At 40.5% G+C, this 27,488-nt stretch overlaps 1 protein-coding gene across 1 annotated transcript in view; it reads right to left on the reverse strand.

Moving 5' to 3' along the window:
* The window catches only part of SLC2A13 (solute carrier family 2 member 13), a 329,544-nt gene that overhangs the window by 240,394 nt on the left and 61,662 nt on the right, over positions 1-27,488 (reverse strand). The window contains 2 exon segments of the mRNA XM_038392556.2: positions 7,423-7,469; positions 7,472-7,584. Coding sequence (XP_038248484.1) covers positions 7,423-7,469; positions 7,472-7,584 — 160 coding nt within the window.

Consider the following 27,488-nt stretch of genomic DNA (forward strand, 5'->3'; position numbering starts at 1 on the left):
GATATCAAAACAATGCTTTAGTTTTAATTCTAGGAATAGAATGTTTAGGGGAGAAAAAGCAACTTGCCATACAACAAAGCATATCTTCCTCCTCCTGCTGATGTTAAGAAATCTTGCCCGTAAAGCATTAGGACAGTAATACTTTTTTTTAATAAAGCTGTTCAAAAAAAACCCCAAAACCCCACTTTCAATTAAACTTCTTTTCCATTGAAAAATTCCATTTCATCAAAACCAAAATGTTTTCTGGAAACATGTCAGTTTGGGCTAAAATGTCATCAAGGCGATTTCTCAGTAGAAGGATGGGATTCTTATCAACATAAGACACACACACATGCCCTAAGTTCAGAACAACCAACAGACACTGGTGGTCAGGGGACTCACTGAGGGATGGGAGAGCCAGGTTCAGTGTCCCTGCTTCAAATTAGATGGAGAGTTAAATCTTAATTTGTGATGTGGAACAAAAACAAAACGTTCAAAAATTCTCCATGAAAAAATATGAGAAAGCCCAGAATAGCTAAATAGTACGGTGGTTAGGTCACTCATCTGATATATGGTTTAATTCCTCTCTGCCTAATTTGGAGTGGGACTTGAACCTGAGTCTTCCACATACCAGATGAGTGATCTAACCACAAGACTACAGGCAATTCTGGTGTAGATGGTGTTCTCTCTTGTTTTCCCCACTAATGTTTTTGAAAGGTCTCACTTTCATTCCACATAACACAACAGAAGTGTTCTGATGCCAGCCTTACTTTTAAAGGTTTTTTTTTTACAAACATTGTTTATTGCACACCAATATTATTTCTATTTCATAAATGGAGAAACTGAAGCACAAAGGTTTTTCAAAGGTGTCACAGGGAGTTTGTATTTCTAGTTCCCTTAAGATCTTCTGAAAATCCCTGCCTAAATAACTTCCAAAATCACATAACAGCTCAGCAGCAGAACCACAAATAGCACCCAGCTCTAAAACAGCTAACTGTTTGATTAATCAAGTTTAGAAGATAATTAGGACTATTTAACTTCTCCATTCACACAGTGAATGTTATTTTAAATGTGGATGTTTATATTAAGTCAATGTTATTGAACTCTCTCAACTTCAAAACATTTGAAATGTATGGACTAGATTAGTGGTTCCCAAAACATGCACCACTGGGTTATGTGACTTTGATGTTCCATCCATTCACTTCACCAACTTTTTAAGAAGGTGATAAGTGAACCAATAAAATCTGGGAGCCCCTGGACAACACAAAATATTCCTTTTGTTTTAGGGAAAGGGATAACAATGTACCTACAATTACTGTGATGTGAGAATCAGAAATGTCAAGGAAACAGTCCAAATTCCAGGTTCACTATCTTTTAAAAGTAGGAGACAGACACTATCTATTTGTGTTACAACTGTTGTAATACAAAGGCAATATATTGGCAACAGGCAGGTTCCCTGCTTCCTGAATATAATAGACACAAAGCTCTTAGTATGAACCGGTGAAAGCACTTAACTTTGTAGTTCTTATGCTATGTTTTTTCCTTACAATTCATTATGTATGTATATGCAAAATTATATCAGAACAAGCTCAATATACTTTGTTTTGCTTCAATAAATTTAGAAAATGCATGATAAAAAATGTTCCTAAATAGTAGCTATACATTTCTCAATAAATAAGGCAGTAATTAAAGCAGGATTTGATTGAAGAGTGACTTGATGTGAGTCAAGATACAGAAAAAGCTTTTTTTTAAAGAGCCTCTTCTGGTCTTGAGGATCTATGAGATGGAGCTCTAAGTAATTTAGATCAAGCAGCACATAGTGATACAATCTTAAATTCCCTGCATATGAGACAAATGACAGCAGAAACTTCATCAAACCCACTGCTACCGATAACTTTAGAACCTTAACACCCCCTATGTAGGGGATTAGACAGCAAACTCTTCTTTCTCTCTCCATCTCCCGCAGCCTCTTTCCCCATAGCAACAGTGATATATTGATTCCAAAATCACTGGAATTCCTGTACCACCAATTATGCAATGTGATCAGAGAGCTCAAGCATAGCCACATATGCGTACCTCCTAGCCCAGTATATGCAACTTATATAACATTGATATGAAAACATTAATGGTTAGGGTGACTAATAAAACACCACATAAGAAACTTGGACATATAGTACAACGCTAAATTATAAAAACAACTCTCTCCAGTGCCCATATTTTATATTCCACCCACAAAATATCAAATAAAGTGTCTTTTCTAAATGTGTTATGTTCTCATCTATGACTACAGAGTTAAATGCCTTAGAAATTCATTTCAGGAGATTATCTAATTTGATTCAAAACCAAAGTAACGAAGAAGGGAAAAACAGGAGGCCAGCATCACTACAGGGCTAGAAATAAGGTTGCTTGAGTACCTTAAATGTGCATTTTCATACTTTCAAATCTTTGGGTTTCTTTTAAGTTCAGCCTTAACTCTGAATTTCCTTACTTTGCAAGAGTGCTTTCTTGATAATGGCAATGTTTTTGTAAGGGTTTTTACCCTGGCATTAATGATTTTACTTGTTAACAAAACTGCAGCTTAAAGTGTTTTGTCTGGGATTCCATGGTTATGCGATTTTATCTTATTCTACTCTCTGTACATACATCTGCTACCCCCACCCCAGCTCTGTGGTGATTTCCTTCAAACTCTACCCAAAACTGTGCCCAGATACTTTGATGATGGACACCACAGAAGAACCTTGACAGTTGGTTCCTGGCTCTCACATTCTTTTCACATAGACACCAAAGCAGTCTTTTCCACTGTTCAGCTGCTCTTCTGGCACCGCTAGATGAGGTGTCCCCTTAGAACAGGGGTGGCCAACCTGTGGCTCCGGAGCCACATGCGGCTCTTCAGAAGTTAATATGCGGCTCCTTGTATAGGCACCGACTCCAGGGCTGGAGCTACAGGCGCCAACTTTCCAATGTGCCAGGGGATGCTCACGGCTCAACCTCTGGCTCTGTCACAGGCCCTGCCCCCACTCCACCTCTTCCTGCCCCCTCCCCTGAGCCTGCAATCCCCTTGCTCCTGCCCGCCTCCTGTACGACATGAAACAGCTGATTAGGAGGTGCGGGGAGGGAGGGGGAGGCGCTGATTGGCGGGGCTGGTGGGTGGGAGGCACTGGGAGCTGCTGACATATTACTGTGGCTCTTTGGCAATGTACACTGGTAAATTCTGGCACCTTCTCAGGCTCAGGCTGGCCTGCCTTAGAGTGAATTTCCAGATCTGGCAGGCTCAAATGACTCAGTACTGTCATTCTCAAGAAAAACGCAACATCCATCGATTAGGATAGTGTTTGGTTTTTGTTTCTTTTTTTACGGTAGATTACAGTGTGCTGTTCAAGAGCCATAGTACTTCTTTCATCAAAAAAGAGGAGGGGGGGATATATTTTGTACATATGAATATATTTGACACACAAAAACTAAAAACATCATTAAGATTGTAAAATTAAGCATTTAAAATTTAGGAAAGGCCAGAATTAAGGTTGCCTGTGAAACCTTAATTCCGACCCCTGGGCATACGCATTGTGATAAAGTAAAGATCACATACTATATTTCCCAGAGGACCCCTGCCTAATTCCGTGCACAGGATAGACCATGCTAAGGGGATCAATCATGGTTGTGTACTGAAGGAGACTCTTGTCAACAGGACCCTACCTAATTTTCTACAGAAATATTCATGTGTATTGAATAAAGCAGAGACTGCAGGGAAAGAAAGGTAGGTCTCAGGATTAAAGCAGTTGAATTCTGCCCTTAAGAGCTGGATTCTTGCCAAAGAGTTTCTACATAATGCTAGACAAGTCACATAAACCAACTTTTCACAGGTGGTCACTAACTGTATGTTCCTCATTTTTTGGGTGCCCAACTTGAGCCGTGGGGGTATAATTTGCATTAACTGAAGTCAATAAGACCTGTGCTTTGAATATATAAAGTACTATGTAATCCTATTTACTCTGAAAAAATAAGGCCTGGAGAACTCAAAATTTGGCACCCAAAATAAGTGGATGCTTTTTACCTTAACATTTCGTGCTTCGGTTCTCCATCTGTAAAATGGGGATAATAAATACCCCCCTCATTTCACAGGAGTGTTGTGAAAATAAATGTATTAATATTTGTGAAGCACTATAATGATGAGCACCATAGAAGAGACCATGAGGAAATTAACAGTTCTGCCTTCAGGGCTGAGTTTGACTACTGTACAGTAATTAAGGCATGGTGTTACACACTGATCAGTGAGGAGACAACAGAACGCTGTGAATAGCTGCTTACTAAACGAGCACTGTCAGCAAAGCAGGGGTCCTGTGGAGTACATTATTAAAGATTATTCATAAGGCACACAAGGAGGCCGAATTAAGGTTGGACAATGTATTTTTTCCCTAGCTTCATTTTGTGAAACAGCTGAATTGTTTTGGCTGAAATGAAAAAAAAAAAAATTCTGTCTGAGGCAGACACTTTGCATGGAAATTTCAGTCCAAACAGTTAATTTTAGCAAAGTTAAAAGCAGCTGAAAACAGGTTCTTATAATGAGAAGTTTGGGGCAACCTTAAAAATAGGTAACGTTTAGCCTGCCTATAAAGTGATCGCTCTGTATGTATATCCTATCCCTCCTCCATACCTTGGTATACTTGCAATATTGCACTCTTAAAACGTAATCCAATATTGTGGCAATGATCACTGTTTCATGCTCAGATGCAACTGTGATCAGTCAAGAGACTTAGAAAGAAATGCTTTATACCAGTAAAAGGCCTTTCTGTTCCCTTATACGCTAGTACTTAGATGAAGGGAAAGGATTCCTTTGCTGACTTTTGAAATCTGTATTTAAATGACAATTAGTAAAGCTCCACAGTGATATAATTGAAAAGCTATGAAATACAGACACAAACAGTCTAGGTGTCCATTCTTTTGAAGACTCTGTAACCAGTGCACCCCTGTTCCCCAATAGAAGTTTCTAAGGAACTCCCCACTTGCTTAAATAAAAAAGTTCCTAAAGATTAGAATGATCTTTTAATGGGTAGTCAATTTTAATTATCCTGTGTGAACACATTTATAAGTCACCTTTTAAAAAGAAAGCCAGAGTTATAATGCATTAAGCCAAGAATTTAATACATGCTGTTTGTATACATCATTTCTATTTTACTCTTCTGAAATATACAGCCCTGTAGGAAGGACACTCAATCAAAATCAATGGACTAAAACTAAAAAAAAACTCAGAATCAAGAAAATGGAACAAAAAATATTAGCTAACATATTCTCAACCCACAGTTTAAACAGAATGCTGCCCTTGAGTACAATGACATCCAATTCTCAATAAATAACTATTGCTCAAAAAAGACTATTAGGCATACATTCAAATGTAATCTTTAAAGTGCCACAGTTATTTGGAGACTGCCTTTTTAAGGAGTCAATATTTACTTTAATACATTTTAAATGCAAGAAGCTAGCTGGCTTTATTATAGTAGAGCAGCAGTGCCACTATAGTTAAGGTTGTGCCATGACCTCTGTTTAAAGGTGTTCTAAGTCCTCTAAAATCGACAAGCTTAGTCAGATTTCTTTGAAATTTGGGTATGCCTCAGAAGTGTGCCTGGTAAAGTTAGTAACCCAAATGTGAATCAGTAGAGCCAGGGGATCAAAAAACCAGCCTTTTTTTAAAAAGTTTCTAGGTGGGATTTTTTTGCCTGAATTAGAGATTAAACTATTGATGTGAAGCAGGTCAAAAAGGTCTCAATCTGTCGCATTTTACTCAAGGTAGTGCATGGCACCCACAGAATCCTCATGGGGCACAAATTGAAAAAAAAAAGTATTTACATTTTTTACTCTGTGGCATGGATCAATACAGAAAAAAATGGCTAGAGGGTTTCCATTCCCACTATTTATATGAAACGGGAAGAATGGAAACCCTATAGCACACAGCTTTAAATTTTACTCTTGGAAGTGCTCTGAAATCCAAACAATACAATTAATCATTTGAAGTTTGGTGTGCCTCTTGCGGGCGCGGTATAGTATTAATTATTAAAATTTGGGGTCAATTGACTGAGAGGTTCCCAAGTTACAAACCCACCCCACCCCACCCAAAAAAAAAAAGGTCTTCTTGTGATACCTTGTACTGTTAAACTGAGCTACTAATGACTGGAGGAGTCACAGACCTCACTGATGGCTGTGAATTTACCCTTCAATTAACCTAAAACTAAATTAACTTCAAATCCCCACCTAAAACAAAAGGAGTTTTGGACAGAGTGGCTGGAGATTACTACAATTTATGAGTCCTGGGTGGCAATTTTATTTTGGAGGAGAATAAAGTATTTAGGGGGAGAATTTAAACATATGAATGCTTCTGGGGAGATCAGGCATATTGGGCAGGGCAGTAGGGGAATGCAAACTATCACAATAGTTTTGTTTTATAAACATGAATTATGGTAGCTATCAACAATTTAGATTCTTTCATTTAAGCTATCTAGTTCAGTGGTCCCTAAAACTTTTCAGTCGTCCTCTCCCCTGACATATTGTTGTTATGGCTTGAAATACCAGACATGTTTTGAGATAATGATAAATGTGTTTGAAATTAGAAGAATAGATGACCCAATAGAGGGTTATTATGCTGACTCACTAGGAGTCACTATAAGGTTATGCGTGTTTGTTAAAGTTAGCAATAAAGACTAGGTAAAAGTAAATAACTCGGAGTAGTCCAAGGATAGTTTTTTCTCAGGGCAGGAACTGACATCTAAACTCCCCATCAGTTAAGACAGAAAGAGGGCTCCTGAAGTCTGACTGGTGATTATTCAAAACCATCTCAGACTGTAGGCAACTATAGGCTGGGAAGTCCCCAAACTATTGCTTATGTCTGTGTGTGCTTAATATCTAATAAATTGTAGTTTAGATAAGAGCACACTTGCTTGTATTAATCATTTTATCAGACACAATAGCTGTGTTCCCACTGATTTTATTCATGATACCGCCTGGAGCGAAACAGTTAAGCTACCACTGTTTTGGGTTCTGAAACCCAGAGTAACACCAGAGGTGGGGGGGGGAAAGAGGTGGTGGACTGGGGTAGGGGCAGAGGCTAGGGCCAGAGCTGTGGCCAGGCCGTAACCAGGGGCTGAGGCCAGGAATGCAGCTGGGGGCAGGAGCAAGGCCAGCAGCTGGGGCCCGGGGATGGGAGAGAGGCCGGCAGCTGGGGGTGCGGGACAGGCTGGGGCCGGCGCAGAGTTGGGGGCAGAGCAGGGATTGGATGGCACTCCCTCCCTAGCCCCCCCGGGTGGCTGTCCAAGACCCCGCCGCATCCACTCCCCCCATAATGTTCCTCCATGCCCCCACAGGGAGGTGCACGCCACAGTTTGGGGACCACTGATCTAGTTCCTTCCCAAGTCATGACAACGCTATTTTCTCTTTTAAATGTAAGAATTTACAAACCTCCATCCATCCTTTGCGAGGTAGCTGAAGACTCCATCAACAACACCTTGCAAAGAGACTGCCCTCCTGTGATGAAGAGAGTATTAATGGTAACTAATCTGCCTCTTAAGTGGGGTGGAGCGACCTCTGCGATGTATACCGGTACTGTCATGGAAGCCACACCTACAAGAAAAAAAGGTGATGAATTAAATTTACACAACTGTACACAACATTCTCTGTAGTCATGAAGCATTGAAGTACAGTAGATATAAATGTGACAACAAATTCTAAGCACTTGATTTCTGAGTTCCAACGGAGAAAATTAACAGCAGCATTTTGTTGCACTGCTAATAAGTGCTAGAGAACAGTTAACTGAAGCAGATGTCAACAGGCATCCGGAAGTAATAATAATTACCATGTTTGTGAATATTCACAGATTCACAATACATAAAGGAATTTAAAAATAGAGGTTTGACATCATGAAACAAATCAGATTTTTAAGCAAAAAGCATCTAAGGTGAACTAAAGATAACCCTAAAATCTAAGCAAATATATTATAGTTTCAGTTCAAGAGAAAACAAGCTGGTACAGTACCCCATGAAACTGAGTTGGAGAGAAACAGAGTCATACATTTATAATCTAAATTGATACATGACAACCATTAGCAAAGTATTGAAAGCTTTGATTAACACATAGGCCTTATGCTATGCAGCCACAGCTCTCCCTGGCTTCAAATGAAACTGAGTGCTCTCCACCCTGGAAAAAATTGCCACCATTCCCCTTATGGTGGGGAATTTCATTTAACATTTAACAGAATTTAAGATTCATTTTACGACTGCTTTCTGATCTGTAGCTATCTCATATGGAATAAAGAGAAAGTTCTGTCTGGATTTAAATTAATTATTTATAAGGAAGCAATTCAAACCATTATCAGAAATACAAGGTTGGGTATTTTGGCTAATACAGGTCATCTCTTGCCTTATCATAATGTATCTAATGGTTCCCATGAATTAGGGAACACTTCCAAACAAATAATTGGAATAAGAGATCTAAAACATGTTTTCTTTTAAGTTGAAAAATAGTATAAAAAAGGAACTTCACGGCATATCAACAGCAGATCTGTGTATTGTACCTAATCAGAAAATCTGAATATGCCATGCAAATTTATGGTGTAGTTTCCAAGGAACATAAAAGTACTTTCTGGCAGAAAGAAACAACCAGTGACAGGGAGTGGCTCTAGGTTATATATGGTCTATTAAATTAAAGATACTTTTGGGACAGGGGAGAGAAGGGGAATATTTCTATTGAAGCTTGTTTAAATGGAGCACAGTGAAATACGCTATGCGGGTACAGAATAAACTGTGTCCAAAGGCAAAGCTCCACTCTGAATGGTGGCTGAGCCTTTAATGAGGTCACAGCCATGCACTACCTCTCATTCGCACACAGCTGGCACCTCATCACCAAAACTTAACATAAAATTCCTACAGCCATTGTAATTACTTTGTCTCATTTTCCTCTTCCATCCTTTGGGCAGTGCGTAAGGAGCAGTCAGGTTGCTTTATAAGTTAGCTATTTAAAACTGAATTAGAAGAGGTTTTAGAGTTCCCAGCTGAGCTTAACAAAGAGCCTATGTCATCACGTACACCATGTTTAAGATAGATTGCAGGGCTGCTACTAGCAGGTTCGCCTGTACCATATATGGACTGGCCACAGAGCTTCTTTCTCAGAACAACAAACACCAAATGTGTTCACTATAAGATCCTTTAATGTACTGCCAGGTATACCTGTTGTATGCTCAGATAAGGATGTTATACATGGTGCCATCTAGTGACTGAACAATATAATACAAATTAATATTCCATTACATCTCCTCCCTAAAATTTACATTCTTACTATTTACAACATCTTACAAATGTACACTATCATACTATCTTTAAAGTTCAGTACAGATCAGTCTGTTAAGCATCTCTGATCATACGGTTATCTAATTACATGACCTGGATGTGTAAAATCTTGGTCATCTGACTGCCCATTAGATGGTATGGAACCTTAAATCATGTTCTTATTCTAAATCTGCCATCTGTACAGGTTGCTCTGTTCATTGTTCTTTGTAAGGAACAAACTATAGAGTCAATTTCTGTGAACTCGCCACTCTCAATCACAGTATGATCTGGGCGATGAATTCTTTTTATAAAAGAGCTGGAGTTCATCCGTTTTCTCCATACAGTTTGACACAAAACACAGTCACCAGGTTCTAGAATCAGCAGTTTTTTAGCTGAGTGACATCTGTCATAAAAGCATTCATAGCTCTTTTTGCCTTTTTATTTAATTGGCTATTCTTTTCATGTGCGGTCACTTTGGAGATTAGAAAAGAATTTCGTTTGAATAGTTGTCCTCCCATCTGGATTTCTGCTGGGCTATATCCACTAGCTGCTACAGTGTTATCTGTAGCTCAGAAGAACAAGGAATGGCTCTTCCTAATGTAGGATTTTCTTGGCTGTCTGTAGAGCTCTCTCAATCTCTCCATTTGTTTGTGGGCAATGTGGGCTGCTATCGATATGATCAAAAATCATATTTAATTTGGATTGACAAACTCAGCTGCAGTAAACTGTGGTTCGTAGTCCATCACTAGTTTTGCATTTTAGTTTCTCAATAATACTAAGAAAGACATGTTACGTCTTTTAAGTATGTTATTCCTATATACCTGGAAAAACAGTCCACTAAGACCTAGTAACAATGTCCTCTGAAATCTGCATAAATCTGCAGCTAGTCTCTTCCAAGATCTGTCTGGTAGAGATGTTATTAAATGTTTCTTGCATTGTGTTGGTATGTTAGTTCTGCAATGTTCACATGCAGCACCTCAGTGTCTGTGTCCTTGCTGATACCCTGGCCACTATACTGACTGGTTGGCCTGTTCATGGCATTTAATTAGTCCTTGATGTCCTTCATGAATGAGGTTTAGGATTTCTCCTCTCATTTCATTTGGAATTACGATGCAATCGCCTTTAAACATTCATTCATTTCGATTCGCCTAATTGTCCACATGCCGCAAAGTAGTCTCTTATCACTTCTTTAGTGTCCTTTAGATACTTGAGCCAGCTGATTCTAATGTAATTTAGAACATTTGAAGTTGTGTGTCTGACAAGGTTGCTTGGGGTAATGGGTGTAATTTCTTTCCTGACACTGATCTGTATGCATTCAAATAATCTATGTACACCTTCATGTCAGCTTTCTGCTCCCAGTTAGTTGAGTGTGATGCTCAGCTCTGCGACAGGAGTGTCTGCTACCAGCAGACTTTTTCCAGGAATGTATTAAACATATTAATCTGATCAAAACACATTAGCATCTCAACGGTGCTTGATCCTATACTTTTCTGTTGATTAGAGTTACAAGCAGCTTATGGTCTGTTATCAGTGCAAAAGAATCCAATCCACACAGATATGTGTAAAAGTTCTCACATGCCTATACACTGTGATCCCTCACATACACTTGCCAGGCACTCCTTTTCAATCTGCGCAGATAGTTTTTCTGCCTCTGGGTGTGCACGAGAACAAAACGCAACTGCTTCCACTCAAATCCATGTTATTGCAACTATACAAGCAGTCATGGCCTAGCTGGTGTATCTACACTGACCATTGTGGGTTTCGTCACACTATAATACTTGAGAACTGGAGCTGTTGAGATAATTTCTTTTACCATTTTTGAAGGCATTTTTGACCCCCATAGCCACAATGTGTTGGACTTTAAACAGTTCATTCAGTGGTTTTATCACTACAGAAAGGTCTTATAGGTATTGATCAAGGTAATTGCCATCCCCAGTACACAGCTCAGTTCTGATACATTCAATTCTTGAATTGCTTTTACTTTCTCAGGGCTAGGCTGATTTCATCGTTGTTTATTGTTTATCAAAAAAACTCAATTTGGAATAGGTGGAAAATGCACTTTTCCTTGTTTATCTTCAGTCCGGACTGACAGATAACACTTAGAATTTCTTTGAGGATTTTGTTGTGTTCTTCCATCAAATATCGTATATCAAAATATTGTCCGTGAAAATTACAACTCCATTTGCGTTCATCAACAGTTCTGCCACCTTTCTTTGGAAAGTTTCATGTGCACTGTAATCCCAAAAGGTAATCTTCAAAAGCAAAATCTCCCAAACAGTGTGAAAAATGTAGTCAGTTTAGAGCTCATTGGTTAAAGGAATTTGCCAGAATCTGCTCAAGGCATCCAGCTTGTAGAATACGATAGCTCTTTTCACTTTAGGGAGGAAGTTATCCTGTTGGGGAGGATATATTTTTCTCATAACTACTTCATTAAGTCTTTTAAATAGCCACACATTAATATTTTTCCTTTTTTAAAAAAAATAATCAGTACTATTCAGGCACCCCATATGTTGACTCAGATTTTCTCAATAATGCCAATCTGTTCTATTCTCTTTAATTCACCTTCCACTTTATGAATAATAGGAATACGTAGTATGGTTCAACATTGTCTCTTATTATGTACTGGATCTCCTTTCATAAATCCAATATCCCCAAATACAATGGGAAGATTGTCGGTCTTTCATCCCATACATTCTTAATGCACAACTTTTCTTTGTAAATTGTTTTCTGCAGTGAACTGCTCATGAAGTTCAGAATACCTCCGGAGAGATATCAAGTCTGTGTCAGGGGATTTCAGCTTTGGGTGGAGTTGAATGTGATTGTAAGTCCCTTGTGAGATGATAGTCATATCTGCTCCGGAGTCCATTTTAAACTCAATAGTCTTTCTATGAATATTCAGTTTAATTCTCCAGGCAGGCTCTGTCATAATGTGATTGATACCATCATGTGATAGATATCCGAAATAATGGCTCTTGATTATCTGTAATTGTAGTTAGCTGTCTCATTGTTTTAGTACAGCAAACAGCTGCAAAATGTCCATATTTTGCGCATTTATTACATATTTCACCTTTGGTTGGACACACGTCTTTTGAGCTATGAAATTTTCTATATCTTGTACATTTATTATGAAAGGCTTTGTAGTTTGCCTGGAATTTACCCCTCTTACCCAAAGGGGTCATGTGATAGTTAATTTTATAATTCATGCTGCATCTGTTTACAGCTTCTCAATGAGTTTCTTGCTTTTCGGGTTTGTTCTGCTGTTTCACAACTTCAGTCTTTGCTATTTGGACAGCTGTGTTTAGGGTTAAGTCTGACTTAAATTTTAGTTGCGTTTAAAGGTTCCTGTCTGCAAGACCTATATTTAGCCTCTCTCCGATGTTCATCCATTCCCCAAAAAACATGGTTTTCAGCCAATGCATTCAAAACTCTTCTCAAAGATTAACATTTTCTCTTGGTTCCTGAATTCTCTGGCAAAAACATTCTCTTTCATAAAGCACATTTCTCCAAGTATGAAAGTATGAATCAAAAATAGCCAGAACTCTTTCATAATCATCTTTGTGACTGTGATTATGTAAAGGCAAAAGATTTAAAGATATACTCTGAATGCTTACCCATAGTATAAATTACAGCGAATACCTGAATATTTCCAGTTTCCTTATGGAGTTCTGTAGCAATTCAAAATCTTGTAAAATACTGCTTCCAGTCAGTCCATTGTGAAGGTTTGTCAAAACTGAAGTTCTCTGGGGAACTAAGTGGCATATTGATAAGATCCTACAAAGTTTTTTGCTTTCTTTCCTTCTGTTTGTAATCTTTATTGCTGCTTTCCTTCTATTTCTGTTGTCCTCTGGCATTAGTTAACTTTGACACCATTTGAGTTACTACAGAAAATTCTTTCCTGGGTGCCTGGCTGGTGAGTCTTGCCCACATGCTCAGGGTTTAGCTGATTGCCATATTTGGGGTCGGGAAGGAATTTTCCTCCAGGGCAGACTGGCAGAGGCCCTGGGGGTTTTTCGCCTTCCTCTGCAGTGTGGAGCACTTGCTGAAGGATTCTCTGCATCTTGGGTCTTTAAACCACGATTTGAGGACTTCAGTAGCTCAGACATAGGTTAGGGGTTTGTTACAGGAGTGGGTGGGTGAGATTCTGTGGCCTGCGTTGTGCAGGAGGTCAAACTAGACAATCCTAATGGTCCCTTCTGACCTTAAAGTCTATGCTTCTATTATTCATTTCATGGAAACCTTGTACATGGTAGTTTGCAGCACTGCTACTACTAGCAGGCCAGGCTTCTGTACCAGATATGGACTGGTCAGTGCTTCCTTCTCAGAGAGATACATACCAGATGTGTTCACTATAAGATCCTTTAATGTACTGCTAAGTATATCTGTTGTATGCTCAGACAGGGTATTTTAAGAGCGCCACCTAGTGACTGAACAGTATAATACAGTTAATATTCCATTACTTCTGTGGAGAAGGGAAAACCAAGAAGACTGCATACAAGGAAAGAAGTGGCAAGTTTTAAAAAACAGCATTTCAGCCTCTTGGCTTTTATTTCGCATTTTGTCATCTAACAGACACCTTCTAGTATAAAAACAAGTGCTTAGACCGTGCAATGGAATCCAAGTGGAAGGATTCTTGGAGAGTCCCACAGAAGTCATGTATCAGGGGGTAGCCATGTTAGTCTGTATCCACAAAAACTACATCCCTTGCAGGACTGAGGCTTAGAACAAGGGTATTGAATAGCTCCCCGTTTCAGTTTTATTACAGAAATAGAGTCAGAAAGGACACCTGGAGTAAAGGCGGACCAATGTGTCTAGGACATTAGAATTAGTAATAAAAACATTTCAAAAGATATATATTATACTACTCTTTTCTGTTCTTTTCTATAAACTATTTTGCATAATTCTGAAGGGTTTAATGCAATGTATTTAGGGGAAAAAATCTTTATTTGTTGTAAAAGCTTTTATTTTAAGTAACCATACTTCAGTAGCAAGAGGTTTTGCACTAGTGCATATTTTGGGTGACAGAAGGTAATCTCCTTTTGTTCTTATGCTTCAGAGTGCACCTGAGGTGTATAACTATATCTTAACACTGCAGATGCCATTTTGGCTTATCGTTATAGGCACACATTGTGAAAGGAGTTACAACACCTGACTTGAACATCTTTGCCAGAAAAAGTTACATTCTCATACTCTGGAAAGCAATATGATTTACGAGTACCCTGCTGTCTGGCTGATTCACTAAACTAAGAGCCCAAAATTATCTTTAATAAGGAAGTTAGTTTTACAGACTTGCTGGAAGCCTTCAAAAGCTTGAGTGAGGAATACAAATTATTTAATAATAGAGTGGCATTGAAAAAATATTTTGTTGTGATGGGTAAATGCTTATGACACTTTCAGCATGACAACCCAATCCACAGCTAATTAAATTACCAGAAATATATCAATACCTCTCTTAAAGCTACTCACTGACTGACCCATCAGGATTTCAATTTCCTAATGCTGGTAAAAAGATTTTAGAGAGATATTTCAACTATTAAGTGTCAAATGAAACACATGAAATATAAAAGCACCAAATAGCTCTTTACATGTTTTGTATCTTGTCACATAATCCAGAAGAAAAATTTTGAATTCATACCAGTGTTAAAAATACATTCACTTTTCGTAACCAACAAGTATCTGATATAACCAATGTCTGTATTAAATTATGTTCAGAGGCATGGGGTTGGTTAGGGGTGCAGACAGATAAATCATTTGCAGAAGGGGCCTTGAATTATCTCCTCCCCTACAATTCTTTTTGTTGGGGGGAGTGGGGTAGAGCAGTTAAAGAAAATGACTATAGCCATGGCAGTATGAGAGGAGCTCATACTATATTAAAAAGAAAGGATAGTCTAGTCATCAGGGTGCTAGCCTATGACTTGAGAGATTTGGGCATTAATTCCCTACTCTATCACATACTTGCTTTATGACCTTGGGCATATCACTTAGCCTCTCTGTGCCTCAATTTTCCATGAGTAATGTGGCAATAATTATAGTTCACTACCTCCTAGAAGAGTTGCAAGGATGAATACATTAAAGCTTGTAAGGTGCTCAAATATCATTGGGGACATAAAAATATCTTATTCGGGTTTCTCAGCCAGTGGCTGGCAAGCCCCCCCGAGGTGGGGGGAAAATATCACAAAAGGCAATCAGGGAGTTGTGAGGTGTTAAAAAAAAATATTACAATCTAAAGCAAAAAAAAACCCCCAAAACAAAACTCTCCCCCCACTATTCCCCACGCACCTTTACTTTTCAAGGTCAAGTATTCTCTGTCAACCTCTTCACACACACAAATTATATAGACTTATTATCATGGATACATTCAGTGGTGAGCTGGAGCCAGTTCACACCAGTTTGCTAGAACCAGTTGTTAAATTTAGAAGCCCTTTTAGAACCGGTTGTTCAGCGAGGGACAACTGGTTCTAATAGGGCTTCTAAATTTAACCGGCCAAAAGTGGCGCCTTAGGCGCCGACTCCATGCATGCTCCAGCCCTGGAGCACCCAAGGGGAAAATTTGGTGGGTGCAGAGCCCCCACCGGCAGCTCCCCGCCCCACCCCTGGCCCCAGCTCACCTCCGCTCCGCCTCCACCTCCTCCCCTGAACGCGCTGCCCCGCTCTGCTTCTCCACCCTCCACCCGGCTTCCCGTGAATCAGCTGTTCGCACGGGAAGCCAGGGCGGGCTGAGAAGCAGGCGGCAGCTTCGCACTCAGGCCCAGGGAGGGGGAGGTGAGCTGGGGCGGTAGGAGGGCCACGCGAGCCACAGCAGGTAAGCCTGGGAGGAGGGGGGCGCGCAGGGGAACTGCTCCCCTCCCAGCTCACCTCCGCCACCCTCGGCCTGAGTGGGAAACCGCCACCTGCTTCTCAGCCCTCCCTGGCTTCCCGCCGAACAGCTGATTCGCAGGAAGTTGGGGGGTGCGCGGAGAAGCAGAGCGGGGCGGTGCGTTCAGGGGAGGCAGCGGAGCGGAGGTGGGCTGGGGCCGGGCATGAGGTAGGGAGCTGCCGGTGGGTGCTCTGCACCCAGCAAATTTTCCACGTGGGTGCTCCAGCCCTGGAGCACCGAGGGAGTCAGCGCCTAAGGCGCCACTTTTGATGTGATCAGTGGAGGGAGCAGCCACTCCCCCTGCTCCTCCACTAGCTACACTCCCCCACCCCTAGGAGCCAGAGGGACCTGCCAGATGCTTCCTGGGAGCTGTCCCAGGTAAGCAAAGCCGTGACTCCCCACCTCGCCCCCCCGGGGGGCTCCCTCTGGCTCTTGGGGTGGGCACTACGGTGGCCCACGAGACCCTCCTGCCCGGTTCTGGGGGCAGTCAGGGGACAGAGGAGGGGGATGGGCAATGACCCCCTCGTGGGGTGAGGGGGGGAACCAGTTGTTAAGATTTTGGCAGCTCAATACTGGATACATTTATTGTAAAAAAGTAAGGTTTCAGAGTAGCAGCCATGTTAGTCTGTATTCGCAAAAAGAAAAGGAGTACTTGTGGCACCTTAGAGACTAACAAATTTATTTGAGCATAAGCTCTTGTGAGCTACAGCTCACTTCATCGGATGAAGTGAGTTGTAGCTCACGAAAGCTTATGCTCAAATAAATTTGTTAGTCTCTAAGGTGCCACAAGTACTCCTTTTCTTTCTGTAAAAAAGTAATTCATTTAAGGGGGTCACAACAATTTTTGACTTTGGATAAGGTGTCACCAACCTGGAAAAGGTGAGCTGAGGCATACTGCCTGAGACAGAAAGATATGCCAGGTGAATACATTGAGCCAGTCCTAAAAAAAACACCAAGGCCCCAACCCAACGGGTTTCCCCACATACTGTACGTTCCATGCAGAAGAGACTATGTAGCTAGCTATGGTAACACTAGAGCACTTACTGCTAGTTCTGGATGGACTTCAGATTCAAATCCACTAGAAGCCCTTCTGATTTGAATATTTAAAAATTACGGTTTTAAAAGCTACTAATTAAAAATCCCTCACGTGCACCCTCCAACTTGCAGCGCAGAGAAAGTGGCATAGGCTGTTCCTTCTCCCTGCCATCACACCAGAAAGTAAGGCACAGACAGTGGTAGGTCTTGTATCAGCCAGGAAAGCATGTGCATCCAAGAGCAGGAAGACAATCAGGCACATGTAGGGCAGGCCTGGTAGGAGGGACAGTGTGCTCACATGGGTTAATGTGCTAGCAGTAGAAAGAACAACTTTCATGGGTCACAGCCAGGCCATTTGCAGAAGAATATGCCATTTGGTGCATCCCAAAAAGCAAGAAACATGTTCTTAAGCAGTATCATGAGGAACCAAAAGTAAGTAAACCCTTGGCAGGGATGGGTTGCAGAAACCAGATTAGGGAGGACCAGGAAAATAGAGTCTCCACCTAATCCTCCCTCCCTTCAGCTCAAAAAGGATCTTCCCACTGCTCTTTCAGCCTGGATCTTTCATTCTTTTATTAACATGTTAAGATCGGGGATGGCTAAGCTTTTTTGTTAAAGCACTAGGTGGAAATCAGAAGCCACCCATCACATTCAGAGCAATGTGGTTTAGAAAGTGAATCTATTGATCCAGCCAAGAGGCCATTATGGTTGGAACTCTGTGGCAGCTGCAGGCTGTTTTTAAAAATAATGCCCAACTTGTGAATATTTAAAATGCAGAATATTTACATTATTTACTTTATTACATACCCCGAATAAGTACCATACAATGTAATATGTTTTTTTAATTTTACTTTAATAAAATATGTTAAGTTTTTGAAACGCTGCAAAACCAGCCTCTGCTATTAGAACTGCTATGTCAGCTGGCCAGAGACTGGCCGAGGGCTGCACCTTCAGCCACTCCTGAGACAAAACAAGGGCTAGTGGAATAGGATATAGGGGAGATCGTGACAAGGGAGACACAGGAATAGGAGAAGGGGATAAGAGGGCAAAAGTGAGAATGGAGTAGAGTGCCTATAGAGAGGAAAACTCCAAACCTACCACACATCCCTGGTGGAGAGAAAAGGTGTGTGGGGGGGGTGTAAAACCTGAGCCATGCAATGGACAAAACATGGGGATAAGTGAGCCTGTATGTCCCACCCAATACCCTTGTAAACAGGCTGGCAATCCTCTCCCACAGAGGTCAGTGAAGGGATGACAATGAAAATGATTAGGGGGCTGGAGCACAAGATATATGAGGAGAAGCTGAGGGAACTGGGGTTATTTAGTCTGCAAAAGAGAAGAGTGAGGGGGGATTTGATAGAAGCCTTCAACTACTTGAAGGGGGGTTCCAAAGAGGATGGAGTTAGGCTGTTCTCAGTGGTGGCAGATGACTGAACAAGGAGCAATGGTCTCAAGTTGCAGTGGGAGAGCTCTAAGTTGGATATTAGGAAAAACTATTTCACTAGGAAGGTAGCGAAGCACTGGAATGGGTTACCTAGGGAGGTGGTGGACTCTCCATCCTTAGAGGTTTTTAAGGCCCAGCTTGGATGATTTAATTAGTGTTGGTCCTGCTTTGAGCAGGGGGTTGGACTAGATGACCTCCTGAGGTCTCTTTTGACCCTAATCTTCTATGATTAGGGTTCCTTTCCGAGCCCCATTGCAAATGGGGATCCAGTTGCTGGGGGGGGGCAGGGGGTTGAGGACTGACATACCACATAGGAGGATTTCATAGGTTCAGATAAGCATCCAAATTCCCCGATGTTTAACCCAATGCTTCTGAGTCTGATAATGGCAATATTCATGTTAAAATAACCTGAATTCACCAAAATGTGCAGAACAGCTGCCCCTAGACACAGTTTTCCTGGCAGTCTGATTACCTGAAGAATTGTCCTGTGGGGAGGAAGTGGAGACCCACATACTGCCAGCTGCATATCTCACATGTGCATTTAATTTTCATTTTGTAAGACAACCTGATCAATAGAGTTAGAAACAGGACTACAGTACAGTGGGAAAGAAGCTTCATACATAAGGCTAAAAAACACTTTAGTAAATCTATTTACTTTTACTTCAAATTATTTGTGCAATAATATAGTTATAACTAAATTATGTTTTTAAAAACTCTGGATCTCTAATTTAGAATGAAATATTGGAATAATAAAATCAGCCCCTAAGACACTCCATAGCATGCGTCATGCTGGGACTTTCCCGCTCCTTAGGAGGTTCACAGCAATTGGCCTCATACCTGAGGCAGCACAATATCCCAGTATTATATAAGCCTTGACTCATTGCCTAATGGGAAAATAGAGAATATATTGTTTCAAGCTGCGATACTTCAAACAGCTCAGTTTAAGGAGGCTTTAATTTTTCTGTTCACATCGAACAAGGCCAATCATGTACTCATCATTATAAAAACAACAAAAAAATATATATTTTGATCCCATGCCAAGTTATAAATGTTCAGATTATTGGAGAGAGACAAAGGCTCTTGAGGAAAATTATTCTGTCTAGGTGGAAATTAGAAGTCACGCGTTACACTCAGAGCTTAGAACATTTAACAAAAAGACACTGAAGTAGACTTCAAACAATTTAGACTATCACTTATTAGATACAGGAGGCAGCATAGTTTAGTGTGAGAGCAAGGGACTAGAATTCAGAAGTTCTGGATTCCAGCAAGGCATGACTTGCTGCATGACCTGAGGTAAGCCATTTAACCTCTCTATCTCAGTTTTCTCCACTGGTTATAAGATACAATGCCTGCCATTAAAACTTACAATTACCATGGTATTTTCAATACCCTGCATTCTGAGTACAAGAATGGTATCAACACTGCAGTTAAATTAATTTTGCCTGCAAATGGTAATTGTCAATTTAATGCTGATCACTTATCTTCATCATAAGGGTGTTGTGAGGCTTAATTAATGTTTGCAAAGTACCGGTACTTGGATGAAAGGCACTGTAAAAGTGTGAAGGTTGTTATAGTTGCATGCGTATCATGACCATGCCCAGCTCTACCTAGCACCCCAGCAACTACAACGGTCTCACTAGCATCAGTTGTACATTAAACTAGAACATCTTGAGATTAGAATCTACCAAGGATTTTAACACCAGGGTTCAAGTAATTTAGCACCAACTTTATAATCCAGGGGTAGCCAAACTGTGCCTCTTACCATTAAAGTGTGGCTCACAGAGCTCCCCACATTCCCCCCGCCCCCCATTCTTCACCTACCAGACTGGGGGGGTGGGGGGGAAACTCAGGACCTCTGCCTTGCAGCAGGGTGGCACATTAAGGACTTCCGCCTAGCAGGGAGGGCGTCTTAGGGCTTCAGCCCTGCAGGGCACACCTGCCAGGGTTCAGGACTTCAGCAGGAGCAGGGCTGAAGCCCAACCCGCAGTAGGTGTGCCCCGGCTCTTAAACTTTTGAAGATTGTCGTATGTGGCTCGGAGGGCTAGCAAGTTTGGTCACCCCAGTTATAATCACAGGAAGGATACACTTTGTATTTTAATTTCCTAGAAGCGCCTGAGAAATTTTTATAGAATTATTATAATTTTGTGCTTTTGTGGAATATACCAGTAGATGAAGCAAAAGCTACAAGCTCCAGTAATTAAAGCCTATTATCCAAACCTGTGCAAAATGTATTAATGATCTTCATACAGACACAAGTAAATGAAGTACAGCTATGCTGATGTATGCTCCCTTTCATCTTGCATCTCAGGCTGTGGATCTTAAATCACATCTTTAACGGCTCAAGCTAAATGTGGTCTAAATTCGAGTACTTGATATTTCCTTCTACTTCCTATCTGGTTTTACTCAAAATCATCTTTGTCACTTAGGAATGCAAACACTGCTGAATTTTCAATTTTCCCCTCTCTCCCCCCCTTCATGTTCAGGCCACAACATAACAATGACCAATGCTAGAGGCTTCAGAAGGAATGAACAGAATAGAGCAATTATGTCATCCATGCCCTGTCATCCAGTCCCAGTTTCTGGCAATCAGAGGTTTAGGGACATGCAGATCATTGGGTTGCATCCCTGACCTTCGTGGCTAATAGCCATCTATTAACCTATCCTCTATAAACTAATTCATTTTTTTAACCCATTTATATTTTTGGCCTTCACAACATCCCATGGCAACAAGTTCCACAGATTGATGGTGTGTTGTGTGAAGAACTGCTTCCTTATGTTTGTTTTAAACCTGCTGCCTATTAATTTCATTGAGTGACCCCAGAGGGATGTGTTATGTGAAGGGGTAGATAACATTTCTCTCTTCACTTTCTCTACACCCTTCATGATTTATAGCCCTCTATCATATCCCCCCCTTGGTCATTTTTCTAAGATGAACAGTCCCATCCCAGTCTTTTTAATCTCTTCTCATGTGAAAGCTGTTCCATATCCCTAATCATTTTTGTTGCCTTTCTCTGTACCTTTTCCAACTTGAACACGTCTTTTTTTTGAGATGGGTCAACCAAAACTATCCCTAGTAATCAAGGTGTGGGAATAACAACAATTTAAATAATATTATATATTTTGTTTTATTACCTATCTCTTTCCTAAGGGTTCTTAACATTGTTAGCTTTTTTGACTGCTGCTGCACATTGAGCAGATGATTTAAGAGCGCTAGCCACAATGACTCCAAGATCTCTTTCTTGAGAAGCAAGACCCATCATTTTGTATGTATTCCAATGTGCATTACATTGTATTTATCAACACTGAATTTCATCTGCCATTTTGTTGCCTAGTCGTCCAGTTTTGTGAGATCCATTTGTAACTCTTTGCAGTCAGCTTTGGACTTGATACAGAATTACTCAAGATACTTATCTGCAAATTTTGCAACCTGTTTACCCCCTTTTCCAGATCATTTCTGAATATGTTGAACAGCACTGATCCCAGTACAGATCCTTAGGGATACCCTGCTATTTATCTCTATCCTTTGTAAAAAACGAACATTATTTCTCCATTTCACAAGTTACTGATCCATGAGAGGACCGCCTTCTTATCACATGACTCCTTACTTTGCTTATGAGCCTTTAGTGTGGGATCTTGTCATAGACCTTTTGAAAGTCCAGTACACGATATCCACTGGATCACCCTTGTTCACATGTTTGTTGACCCCCCTCAGATAATTCTAATAAATTGGTGAGGCATGGTTTCCCTTTACAAAAGCAGTGTTGAGTCTTATGCAACATACTGCATTCATTTATGTGCCCTATAATTTTGTTCTTTACTATAATTTTAACCAATTTGCTTGGAACTGAAGTTCGGCTTCCCTGCCCGTAATTGCCATGAATGCCTCTGGAGCCTTTTTATTTAAAAAAAAAAAATCAACTGTACATTAGCTATCCTCCAGCATCTGGTATAGAGGCTGATTTAAGAGAGAGGTTACATACCATAGTTAGCAGTTCTGCAATTTCATATTTGATTTCCTTCAGAACTCTTGGGTGAATACCCTATGGTTCTGGGGACTTACTACTGTTCTATTTATCAATTTGTTCCAAACACTTTCTCTATTGACACCTCATTCAGGCACAGTTGGATCTGTCATCTAAAACAGTAGCTCAGTGTGGGAATCTCCTTCATATCCTCTTCAGTGAAGACTGATGCAAAAGCATTCATTTAACTTCTCCACAACAGCCGTGTCTTCCTAGAGTGCTCGTTAGTTCCTCAACCATCCAGTGGCCACCACTGAATGGTTGGCAGGCTTTTTGGTTCTCATGTACTTAAAAAAACCCTTTTGGGGTAGCTTTTGCTAGTTGCTCTTCAAATTATTTATTAACCTGCCTAATTATACTTTCACAGTTGACTTGCCCTTCTCTTTTCCTTAGCAGGATTTGACTTCCAGTTTTTAAAGAATGTCTGTATCTACCCATCTCTTTTACTCTGTTTAACCAGGGTGGCATTTTTTTTGGATCGTATTGCTTTTGGAGCGGGGGTGTATATATTTAGTTTGAGTCTTTATTAAAGTTTGAGTTTTTATTATGGCCATTTTAAAACATTTCCATGCAGTTCACAGGCATGTCACTCTTGTGATCATTCTTTTTAAATTTCCATTTAGCTAGCTTCCTCATTTTTGTGTAGTCCCCCTTTCTAAAGTTAAATGCTACTATAGTAGGTTTATTTGACATTCCAAAGAATTAATTTCATAATTACATTATGGTCATTATTACTGAGCGATTCAACCATATTCACTTTTGGAGCAGATTCTGTGCATCATTTCAGACTAAATAAAGAATTGCCTCTCCCCTTCTGGATTCCAGGACTAGCTGCTCCAAGAAGCGGTTATAATGGTGTATAGAAAATTTATCTCTGCATCCCATCCTGAGGTGACACGTACCCAGTCAAAATGGGGATAGCTGAAATTCCCCATTATTAAGGAGTTCTCTCTTTTTGGAGCCTCTCTAACTTCCCTGAGTGTTTCACAATCACCATCACCTTCCTGGTCAGACAGTCAGTGGTATATTGCTACACTCATATTATTCAAGCATGGAATTTCTGTCCAGAGAAATTCCAATCAAGTTTGCTGTAGTTTCTTCATTCAAACCATACCAAAAATTCTACTATTCAATCATACTGATGAGTACATCATTTTCCCAAGTCCTAGTCATCTTTAACTTCTGTTACTACATCCTTTATTTATATTGGGGTATTGCCCAGATGTCCCACTCGGAATCAGAGCCCCCAACTCCCCTCAGTGTGCTACATATTGCACAAACATATGGTGACATAGTATCTCCCACAAACAGCACCTCTTACCCTCCCCCCTCCTTTTCAAGTGTCTTCAAAATGCTGCTTCGAAAAATCCCCTTCCTTATCTGGCATTAAGTGCAGACTTAATCCCTCAAGTGCAGTGGTTTTCAACCTTTCTTCATTTGCAGACCCAGGGCCAGTTCCAGGCACAAGCGTTCAAGCAGGTGCTTGGGGTGGCTGTTAGAAAGGGGCGGCAGTTCATCCGGCTGCAGTAGCAATTCAGTGGCGGCTTCTCCCCTTTGCCAGCCGCAGCGGCAAAATCGGCAGCAACTTCTTCCTTTTGCCATCCGCAGCGGCAGGGTTTTTTTTCCACTGCTTGGGGAAGCAATAACTGTAGAGCTGGCCCTGTGCAGACCACTAAAAAAAAATTTTTGAATGAAGGTGCAGAACCCTTTGGAAATTCAACCTGTAGTCTGCAGACCCGTACCATATAAGTCTTAGACTGAAAACTGACTGAATAGAATTAAACTAAAAATATTGCATGTGCTTGGCCTGGCACTTGACATAGCATGAGAAATGCGGGCTTCTATGGCAACAGCAGAACTTCCGGTTTTGACCTGTAAGTGGGGGTATTCACATACTTTTGATTGATCAAAAATTGGAATGCCTTTTCTGGGATCTGAAACTTTATTTTCAAAGTTACCTTTTGCGGACCCCTTAGACATAGTGAGTGGAACCTCAGGGGGTCCATAGACCATAGGTTGAAAACCACTGTTCCCGTAGATTCTCATCACAATAGGCAACAAATTGAAACTCCAAACTTCTTGGCTGCTCGAAACCACAGTCTGGAAAGAAGACTGGATGACAGATGCAGGTAGGATACAAGAGTTACCAAGATGCATGACCTGATGCAACAGAGAGAGAAGAATGCAGTGAAGAAGAAAAAGGAAGGAAAAGATAGAAACTCTAAATTTGTTTAGTTGCCATTCAGCAAGATGCTTGGACAAATAGCGATGGGTGTCACAAAATCTAGGGAGGCATAAAGTGCAAAAGTCATCATGATCTATTCTGGATCAGGCCATATCACAGAAAAAACAACACAACTTCAGGAGAAACTGCTAATTACCATCTTTAAGCTTTCAGAATGTTAACATTTAAATTACTGATTTGTTTTTAATTATATTAAATTGCATTTGAGATCTCAATATTGCACAGATTTTGCTCTTTTAGTTTCAGCTTCAGATAGAAAAAAAAATCACTATCCCAGGGTACACTCAAAGAAAGACTGATATGATGTATGGAAGTTCTCTCTAAGGTGTTTGTGTTAAATTTTTAGACTCCAGGTTTAATACCCTTTGTGGAATATGTAATTAATAATCACTTCATGCAGTGTTATTTTAATAGATTTTTCAAAATAATTTAAAACTAAATTAGAAAAGAGGCAAATGTTCTGAGCACAGGAAACATGCCTGGGAAGTGATCACCTTTCAGTCTCTCACAAGAGAGTGCTATAATTTACACTTAGAAAATGTCATCTAATATGCTCTCAATATTAAATTCTTCTCACCACATAATTATTGTTGTGGTAGGCAAGAATATTAGCTGTATCAGTTATGTAGCAATAAGTGACACATTGTGTCAGGAAAAGATCACTAGAAACCACAGCTGGGATCTGATACAAACTATTCTAAGTTCTCTATAGACACCATCAATCATGACAAGAAAAGATGCAACCCAATTTTTAATCAGTCAAGCAGCCAAGTCACAAGTCATGCTTTCTGACTTTGTATGTTAGTTTTCACACAGTACACTTCAGCAAAAGTTCTTAAAATTTTGACAACAGGCTGGACAATGGTGAGAACACACACCACTTAAGATTTCCTGAAAATCCATGACAAGACCACTTTTCAGGCTATGTGTGTATGTGGTTGTCACAGGTATTTTGTGGTGGGACTGAGCACCATTGCATACACATGTCCTAATTCAGGCTCAAGCACCTTCACCCTCCATAAGGTTGTGGGTGTCTGGCCCCTTGGCTGGGCTTGGGAAGAGGACAGAGAAATAGGAACTGGGCTGTCATAGGGGTTTCTTTAACTCTCTACTCCTGGAGGAATTTTTGTGCGTGTCTGTGTGGTTACAGACGTATTTGCGGACAGGTAATTACCTGAAATAAATTACCAAAATAATTGAAACTGGCATGATTATGTAGTGTTATCTTGACAAATAAAATTTGCAGAATTTTAAAATATTGTGCACAGAATTTAATTTTTTTGGTGCAGAATGCCTCCATGAGTAAAAAATGAAAAACACAGGATCAACAATCAGGCAACACCCATACATAACTAGAATCTTGTACACTTTGTTCTTTTTGTAGGCTGAGCTAATTGAACACATCAAAGGCTCCTTATTCCCACCACCCAAACACACACGCTTCTTGTGTGATCCGCTTCCATCACCTGCTGTTTCAGGGACTCCCTGCAATAGCCCTAGCTACCCCCTCATGTCAAGCCTTCTCGGCGCTCTCAATTTTTCACCCTTTCTGGGAGATAAGTCATTCAGGGTATCAACATTTTTAACTGTATTGGGATGCTGGGCAGAGCTGGGATTGGGGGAGGGGTGTTATGGGCTGCCATCAACCAGCATTTTGATCAATAGGCATTTACAGACATGGTTGAAGCTGATAGATCTGCCACCAAATGTTTCATGTCCCCCATTTCCCCTTACCATTTTTCAATTTTTACTAAAATCAATAAGGTTCTACCCATTAATGCCTATAACAATCTCTTAAAGCGTGGAACTGATTGGATGCCATCTTCAGAAGTTATTGCATTACATCCAGACACAAAGAAATGCCATCAAATTGAGCATAAGGCCTTGCTTTGCTCTGCCAGTTAATTCTCTAATTTTTCAATTATATTAAAATTCAATGTATTAGAATGCAGGGAGCTGGAACCATTAATGAAGGACTTTTTTCCTTGACCATCAACCAGGGGACTGCGCAGGAACTTACTACCCTGTGAAAAGTTAATGAAATCAGAGGACTTTCAACTTGTATTCTTTTTCACCTATGACAGGTTTCAGAGTAGCAGCCGTGTTAGTCTGTATTGGCAAAAAGAAAAGCAGTACTTGTGGCACCTTAGAGACTAACAAATTTATTAGAGCATAAGCTTTCGTGAGCTACAGCTCACTTCATCGGATGAAGTGCGCTGTAGCTCACGAAAGCTTATGCTCCAATAAATTTGTTAGTCTCTAAGGTGCCACAAGTACTGCTTTTCTTTTTTCACCTATGTGTACCCTTGAGACTCCCAAGCATGCTGCTAGGGCTCAGCCCCAAGGAAAGACAGTATTGGCAAGCCCAAGCATTCAAAAATCATCTCTCCATATTTCTCTCACGCACACAATTGTCTCAGAAATTAGACTTTGTTTTTAAATTACTACATTGGGTGAGGGGGTTCATTGACTTCTGCTATCTGAGCCTTTAGGGTACACTCACTTCATGATTTCAAGCTTTTCTCTACAATCATGAGGGCTATAAACTTAGACAAGATTTTCATATAAATCACATGACTCCAGGAGCAGGGGCTTTAAGAAAAAG

This window comes from Dermochelys coriacea, chromosome 1 (assembly GCF_009764565.3).
Source record: "Dermochelys coriacea isolate rDerCor1 chromosome 1, rDerCor1.pri.v4, whole genome shotgun sequence".
Lineage (NCBI taxonomy): Eukaryota > Metazoa > Chordata > Testudines > Dermochelyidae > Dermochelys > Dermochelys coriacea.